The sequence below is a fragment of the Crocodylus porosus genome, unplaced genomic scaffold (assembly GCF_001723895.1).
Source record: "Crocodylus porosus isolate Cpor-Errol unplaced genomic scaffold, CroPor_comp1, whole genome shotgun sequence".
NCBI lineage: Eukaryota > Metazoa > Chordata > Crocodylia > Crocodylidae > Crocodylus > Crocodylus porosus.
Window position 1 is genome coordinate 24698469 of NW_017728943.1, and position 8903 is coordinate 24707371.

At 44.5% G+C, this 8903-nt stretch overlaps 1 protein-coding gene across 1 annotated transcript in view; it reads right to left on the reverse strand.

Moving 5' to 3' along the window:
• Positions 1-7630, reverse strand: part of MRPS5 (mitochondrial ribosomal protein S5) — a 109719-nt gene extending 102089 nt beyond the window's left edge. Inside the window, exon 1 of the mRNA XM_019549034.1 lies at positions 7523-7630. Coding sequence (XP_019404579.1) covers positions 7523-7577 — 55 coding nt within the window. The 5' untranslated portion in view covers positions 7578-7630. The remainder of the gene's footprint in view (positions 1-7522) is intronic.
• Positions 7631-8903: the final 1273 nt, after the last annotated feature.

The following is an 8903-nucleotide window of genomic DNA, read 5'->3' on the forward strand; positions in this document are numbered from 1 at the left end:
ATGCTAGTATCAGGAAAATAATTTCAAAGTGACTTGCTAAATCCCATCTTGTCTTAACTTTTATGAATCTTGTTGTACCTCAAATGCTACTTATAAAATGGTACAATTAATTTCCCCCATCAATAAAATTGATAATTCTTTTAATTCTGTAGTAACGCTCTTTCCATGTACCTGAGCACTGCCTCTACCGATAGAAAAAGTTCCTACACACAAATAAGCAGCAGTTAAGTAAGACTTCATTTTTCACTTTTCTAAGAAAACCTACCATAAAAGCTAGCATAACTAAAAATAAAATGTTGCTATTGAATCTGAGAGGAACAATGAAATTGCTTCTTGGGGCCATGGCAGCATGGCATTCTGGACTAGACTCTTCTGGTGTATCCAGGATATCACAGGGAATAAACCACTTCTATGCCACCCACACATCACTTGCATTTGGACTAGTTCACTCATATACATCTTTCAAAATCATACAATACAAAACTGTACTATTGAGCTGCACATCAAAGGAAATAAGAGCATTTATTTGAAAACCAAAATATAAGAGGGCACAGGAACCACCCTCCTTAGCAAAAATATCTGTCATTATTTTCGTTTCATGCCTTTATTTGTACACTAAATATCAGTTTAACTTCTTCCAAATTTAAGGTGCAAACAGCTGTCAAAAATGAATGTAGAGATTAAAAATAAACAAATAGCAACAAAAAAACAACCAACAACAGCATTTGGTAAAAAGCAGTCGAGGAGAGTGATTAAGACAGTGAACAATGGAGTTAGTTCAAAACAAAGTACACAGCACAAGTGACAGAATGAACAATATGGAAATGAATTTCAACTAGAATAAGGAGGATATAGATGAAAGGGTCAAGCATCAAGGGAGGGAGAAGCTGAAGTTATGAGAGACACTGGCATTTTAGCAGGAAAAAAACAACAGGTAGAGCAGTCACACTGATCTTAAGAGGTTTGGTGATTGGGTGTCACCTGCCAGAAGAAAAAGGTACAAGTCTTGGCCTTTCCTACTCTAAGAAGTTTTTAAGCATTCCCAAGGGAAGTCTCAATTCCAATGAATTCAATTACAAAACTCCTAGGGATGCATGGTGTGGATTTTATCTTGTATTTCAGAGACAATTACCAGGAAAACAATCTTTGTTGATGCAAGTTACATCTAGGGAATTCTTGTCTTTGAGCTGTGAATAAAAATTAGCTGTTTAGGGATGACCATTTTTTTTTCTATTTTATGGACAGCTTCTTAGTCTCCAATTTAAGGAGAGACAGAGGAAGTCACAGCAGAAAAACACCATTCCCATAGTCTGAAACAATGAATACTGGTATTTAATATACTATACTGTACATACGGCTGTACATTTACTCTCAGAAATAGAACAGACATTTTAAAATGGAGAAGCAGAAAAGAATTTGTGAAGGAAAAATAGTTTGAAAAGTCACGTCTCGGTAATACAATGTCTTAGAATACAAAAATATACAGCATGTATTGCCCTGCCATACACTCAGCTACCATATTTACTCATATAAGATTACCGTGACTATAAGACAACCCCTGAATAATTACATTCTATATATGGAAAATGCATGTTTGATGTAATTTTCTATGTACAGAATCTAATTTTTGAAGATTAGTCTTCTATTTGTCCCCTTCCCAGTACTACACCAGGGAAAATAAATTGGGGGGGGGTAGGGGGAGGTCAAGTTGGCCCTTCGCCTTCTGACCCCCACAACTTTTTCTGCCTGCAGTGCCCTCCCATCCTCCTTACTGTCACACCCTGTTCTTCCTGAGCACATGGAAGTAAGGAGCAAGTCTGAAAACACTGACCTTGAAATAAATATAGCTATAGAAAAGTACTCATAAACATGGTTCATTCAGAAGTGATGCATTTACAGTGGAGCAGAGAAGAGCCTGGCTCCCCTGCAGGTTGAGGTGGGGGTGGGGTGGGGGCGGGGACTGGCTCCCTCTTGCTGCGCACATTCCTAGGGGAAATGGGAGACCCATGCCCCCAGGTCTATGCACAGGGTGGGCGTGGGCTGCCTGTTGTGACCTCATGTTTCTGCCTGCTGCCTTCCCTTGGAGACCTGCAGTTCAGCAGATGTGACCTGATGCTGCAGGGAACAGCAGGGCTGTGCAGGCAAGCTCCTTTGCTGTTGAAAGCCTTGCACTGCCCTGGCAATGTGTCCCCTGTGCACATGGCAGCAGCGAGGAGCACAACCCCATGCTGCTGCCCCGGGAATCCATATATATGATTTAGTGTTTGAAACTAGGTGTCACTCAATTCACAAAGGTTCGGGGGGGGGGGGTGTCTCAACCTTTTTGGACTTGAGTACCACTGACTTACAGGATGCATGTCATCAAGAATCATGCCTGTAGGTTTGCCTATACTTTCACTTGCTTTCCTCCCCTGTAAGTAGCATCTCAGTATAGTGTTAAGATCAAGCACTCTCAACATTCATGCATTTTACTTGCTATGAAATATGGTTATCAGCCATCTGAGCACTAATTCATTTTTACAATCAGCAGCTGTTTAAATAACTTCCCCCCTCACCTATAATTGTTTTCTACCTAAGTTAAATACAAAAAAGAATGAAACCACTGCACGAAGCTGGTTTAAGCAGTAAGATCCAAATTGAAAAGAAACCTTATCAAAGAGCCATCTAGATGACTATTACTTAGTTAAAATTAGAAGTTAGTTAAAATAGGCTGAATGTAATTCCAGGGTTCTGAATGGAAAGCTCTAGCATGAAATAATCACAACATCCTTGAAAAGTTAATGTATGTGAAAATGCCAAGAGTATGGTTCTGAAAATATCACATCTAATTAACCTAACTTCTGCTAGGCAATAAACTTGTTCACTTCATGTATTCCATACCATCTTTCATCCATGCAAAAACCAATAAGCAAAATGTTAACCTGTGTTCTGAGCAGGAAGAATATATTTAAACACAAAAGTCACAAGCAATGCATGCTGCAATTAACCACAACAGTTATTTCAGGAGAAACTGTAGGGTTGTATTTTTTTTTTTCAAATCAGGTCATGAGCTCTCAAGAAAATAACAAGAACTCAAATATATATGTGAAGATTTGACAACCCTGGTAAAAACACGTATTTTTTATTAAGAATGTAAATTCTTAATATCCCAATAAAACCTGAAACTGACACTTTGTTTTCACATCGAAAATACAAGTTTAAAATTAAGGGGCGCCTATACACAAGCACCGAGACTGCTCCGATGCAGTGGAATTCCAGCACACTGAAGCAGACTTGATTAATCTGGAACTTAGTCTGGGATTAACTGAGTCTGCTCGAGTGTGGCAACTGCTGTGCTCCAACAGCCTCCTGCATCTCATGTATCAGCATCCCTGCACTTAAAAATGGTGGCAGAGCACATGAACCCTTGCCACCATTGAACAAGATTTAGTTCAAGCACCCCACTGTCATTTTAAAGTGCAGGGCCACTGATACAAGAAACACAGCAGCAATTTAGAGCAACTCTCAGAACCACTCTAATTAAAGCATTGCCCTCCCCCGGAGCATGTATAACAGTGCCCAATGTGATCAAGTGGTGGTTCCTACCTTCAATATTTTTTGTCAATCACTACATACACTTACTATAAAGTAGGGGTGTCAAACTCATCTGGTCCCTGTGGGCCATATGTGTGATCTGAGACCAGTCCACAGCTGGATCAGCCCACGGACCCCTTCCCCTAGCATATTAGATCCAGTGCCTGCTCCAGCTGATCTGAGACCTGCACTGCACGTGGGGTACATTCTGGAGCAACTTGAATAGAGGCTGCATGCAGCAGAGTCCAGCTGGAGGCATTCAGCATAGAACCCGGACCACCTGGAGCAGGTACCGTACTATACATAGTACCCACTCCAGGATGAGCTCTGCACATGACGTCTGCTCCAGCAGCTCTGGGACTGTGCTGCATACAGCACCTGCTCCAGCCAGTTCACTGAAGTATGGGTCTCAGAGCTGCTAGGATGAGCACCGTGTGCAGCATGCAGCTTGGAGCAGGTGCTGCATGTGGTGTAGTCCAGCCAGGGCAAGCACCACATAGCATGTGGTGCCTGCCTCAGGCAGCCTGGGATCTGTGCTACACGCCCTGAGCAGGACTAGACCATACATAGTACCTGTTCCTGCTGCTCCAGGATCTGTGCCACACATGCCACCCAATCCTTGCCTGCAGGACTGGACTGGTGCATGTCATGTCCTGTGTGCATCTGGTCAAACCCAGGGCAGTACCAGGGGCTGGATGGCAAGGCTCCATCGGCTAGACCTGGCCCATGGGCCATATGTCTGACACCCTTGCTATAGAGCTTTTAATGAAAGAAGAGGAAGGCAAAGGGCACAGTGGGATCCCTGGATGCTTACCACAGCTTCACTAGGCAATAGTCCATGGGCCACTGTTTAGTGGACCCAAGGGATAAAGGAAAAAGAACAATTCAGAAGGCCTTGGAACTCTATTCTAATAATGCAAAAGTTAACCAAAGTATTTAGGAAGCAACTAGAACCTTTTAGTCTTCCTAGATCACTTACAAACAAGTCAGTTCTTAAGAACAGCTACCCTCACGTAAAACCCAATTCTCTTGACTGCCGCACTCCTGGGACAAGACTTTGTTTTCAGGATAGTTACAGGTTATGCATTACATAATTTTACACTGCTGTAAGGAAGAAAAGCAAAGAGATTTACAAATGGCCCTGCTTTACGTTATTTGGAAGGAAGAAAAGAAAAAAAACCAAAAAACTTCCAAAGGACTACAGCTTCAGGCAAGCTGAAGCCTTCACTTCCACTATTAAGAGGGAGAGAGACTCTTGGGAAGACAGAAGAAAGTGTTCCACTACCTCTCGAGTGTCCAGGGCCCAAAACAGCAGTATACCTGACAACACTGACCTACAGCCTCTCTCAGGACCTTGACTTTCAAAGGAAAAGAATGAATTTTACATAATGTGGTAAAGTTTCTTAACAACTATTTCTTGTCCCACTCCCATATCAGTTGGCTTTTAAGATTCAGTTGGGACTCAGTTCTTCCTTGTACCTGTCTCTGGCAGCATTAACTATTAAGCAAGAAGTACATCGTCTCTCACAAAAGGAGACAAGGTTTAAAAGTTCCTTTCTTTAATTTTTACATTCACGAAAATTAACAGGCACAGCTTTAACTTAATATACGTAACTCCCAGAAATATGCACTGACTAATGACAATCCACCCAAGAGAAAAATAAGTCTCTTCTCTGTAAAGAAAGTGCCTAGTGCTGAAGCCAAATCATAGTCTGATGTACACATTATGAACAGAAGCATTTCTGGACAATTCTGTGCAGTAGTTTGAAGAATTATTCTCCATACCAGAATTTGCCACATTCCCTAGCAACATTTCTGAGTGATTGAGATAAAAACTAAAATTACAGGAGGGAAAAAATCATTCCCTTGAATTATTATTCTCATTCCTACTGTTCCTACTTTTAGACTTTCTAGGGACAAAAAAAATTTCCTCACAACGAATCAGTCTTTTGCTCTGAAAACAAGTAATATTGTCTATTCCCTTAGTGACCAACCTAATCATTGCAGACTAGCCAGAGTCCTCTACCCATATAAATCCTGGGAGACCAGGAAAAGAAAAAGAACTTGGTTTCTTTCAAAGATTTTTCTAATAAATCAAACTACTAGGGGTGCACCAATAGAGATTTTTAGGGCTGATACCGATAGCCTATTTTTAAGGAGGCATATTGGTCGATACCGATCCAATTTCTAATACCAGCCCAGAAGCATGCAGCTGATAAGTCTGGTGTGGTGGAAGGGGAGAGGGAAGGGAAGGGAAGGGAAGGGGTGGGGCACAGATCACGGCTCCACGGTGCATTAAGAGTGGGACTGGGGCTGGGGTTTGGGCAAGCACTGCCCACCAGGGTGCAGTGGGCATGGGACAAAGCTGTGGCTGGTTTGGGGGTGTAGGGAAGGTGGGCAGCTCCCACCACTACGTGCCACTCATCCGGAAGGGCATGGAGGGGTTGCTGGGGGGCATGTGCCACCAGATCTGTGCAAAGTGGGGTGGGGCAGGCTGGGCTGGCCCAGGAAAAGCCCCATGCAGCCCTGGTCCCAGCCCACCCTGTGCAGATCCAGGGATACATGCCTTCCTGGATGAGCGATGGGAGCAGTGACAGGAGCCACTGGACGACAAGCCAAGTGCCAGACCAGCGGCTCCCAGATAAGCAGCATGCAACAGCAGGAGCATTTTAGGAAACAGCTAGAACAAGGGTGAATGGGCTTATAAGGAAGGTTGGAACAGCATACTTGATACCTACTAACCCCAGGACTAAAACTCAAATATCTGTGATATGCCCCTTCAGCTTAAAGGAACAGACATGTTTTGTATTTGTCATAGTATACTACTTAAAAGTTCAACCACTGTAGCTTAAGTTCATTTCAAAGTAATGTCAGACTCAATAAACCTCAATTAACATTACTTTCAAAAGAACTTTAACAAGAATGGCTGAACTTTACACAAATAGGGATGCAATACAAGCACAGTGTATTCTGAACTATAAGTCTGTATTGGCTATAACTGCATCTTCAATTTACCAAACTCCACTAATAAAAAAGCATCAGAACTTTGTATGCCTCAGGTTTGGAGTAGAATTTTTGTGGTTGCATTTCACTGGCAACTGGTAATTCCTCTGTCCCAAAAGAAAGTCATTTTCCTTTCACTTGAAACAGTGGTAAGACTTCTTTGAACTGAACTTATTTACTGTGCCTGCTCAAAAGCAGGGTTGTTTTTTATTATTATTATTCAGAACTTATTATCCAGTTTCCTTTAACAACTAGCCAACATATGCCTTGATCCTGCAACAAGGTCAGTGCAAGTAGAAACTACTACCTAGGGAATTCTTTGTAAAAATCAGGAACTTCTTTCCACATAAATTTGAAGTTTCAAATCATGAGCATCTCTCAGCATGAAAAATAAAGCTGGTGAAATCATAGAGAATCATAGAAAATTAGGGTTGGAAGGGACAATGTAATGCAAGAGAAATATCTGGATTTAGACCTGCATTACCTGCAGCATGCCAGTTCAATTTCTAAACAGCCAGGACTGTATGCCCCACTGGCTACAGCAGCCTGGTCTGCATATGAGAGGGGGTCTGCATTGGGGGGAGCCATGGGCCCCCCAGGCTGTGCTCCTTCACCCCTCTGTACTATATGCATGAGCAGGCACTGTCCCACCCCACAGCACTACATGCATGGAGGCAGGCACCCATACCCCAGTGTGCTGCAGCATCCCACTTCATCTCCGACTCCCTGAAAGCTCCCCTTTGGCATGTGGACCTCAAGGCTGCAGCTCCCCCAGCCCAGCTGGCTGCAATGGGCCACGGCACACCGCCTCCGGGGCTAGACCAGACTGCAAAAGCCAGGTAGGGAGGGGGAACGCCGCACCAGAGGCAGCTCCGCTCCCTCACCAGCGCCTCCCCCCTCCGCCCCACCCCCAGCGCGGGGCCCGGCAGAAACACGGAGGCATCACCTCTCCACGCCGCCCTCCAGGCCACCGAGGCGCACAGCCGCCCCACAGCCGCCATGCCTGCGCCCCGTGTCCCTCTCGGCCACCGTCGGGAGCGCCCGAGCCAGTGCCTGAAGTAGAAGCCACGTTAAAAGCAGGAAGCCGATGCTCACAAAAACCGCCTCTCCCCTGCGACGGGCGTAGGGCCAGCTGCTTCAGCACAGGCCCACATCGCGGCCCCCGTCGCGCTCGCCCTAAGCTACAGGCAATGCTTTGGACACCCTCCGTGAAGGGGCGAGGCCTTGCGTTAGGCCCCCAGGCCGCCGCACTGCCTGGCTTGGGCACGTGACCGCGGCGGGTGCGCGGTCTCGCGACGCCGCGGGATTCGAGTGGGGAGCGCGTGCGCGTGCGCGTTTCCTTCTCGCCGCCTGCCCGGCCCCAGCTCCCTTTGAGCGGCCTAGCTTGATCTGCTGCTCCTGACTGGTTGGTGCATTAATCTGCCTACGACTTTAACAAATGCAAAAATCTAGAACGCTTGGTTCCGAAATGATACCTTTTATTAGAGCAAGTGAGAAATTGCAAAATAAATAAATAAATAAATAAATAAAATTAAAAAAACTTTTTCTGCAAGCTTCAAATTCTTTTCTTTGCAATTTCTCAGTTGGTCTAATAAAAGGTATCATTTTGGAATCAAGTGTTCTAGATTTTTGCATTTCTTTTTGTCTCAGACCAGGCACTGTCAAATCCCCAGCCTTGGCTGTAGCCAATATCCAATGCCTCTCAGGGATGCTTAAAAACACCCTGACACATGTAGTGGAAAGGGGGCAGCCAGCAAAGCCCAGAAACCTGAGAAATACCTACAGTAGAACATAGGCAGAGCTATGTCTATATTATCCCTGAGCAGTGGCTATCCAACCTCTTCCTGAATACCTCCAGTAATGAAGCCCATAGCTTCCCTAGGCCGTCTATGCCCGTGCCTCACTCTTCTAGTAGCAAAGAAATTTTTCCTGATATCCAGTCTAAAACCAGCTTTGCTGCAAGTTCAAGCCACTGGTCCATGTCATGCTCTGCAAGAAGAGGGAAAAGGTACTTTTTATGGTACCACTTCAAATATTTGCAAACTGCTATCATGTCCCCTCTTAACTGCCTTTTCTGCAAGCTGAACGTGGCTACCTCCTTCAGCCTCTCATATGCCTTGCTTTCCCTGGCTAAGATTTTGGATGGTCGGTAGTATTGTGTTGCCCCAGTCAGATGATGGGTTATATTGTGCCAGGTGCTGTACATGTATGTAAGAAGGGGTAATCATTCTTGTGAATTTGCCATCTAATCCAAGACAGGAATAGAGGGGTGGGCCCTAAACAACAGTGAGAAGGAATGGCATGGGATTGGAGAGGAGTAATGGAAA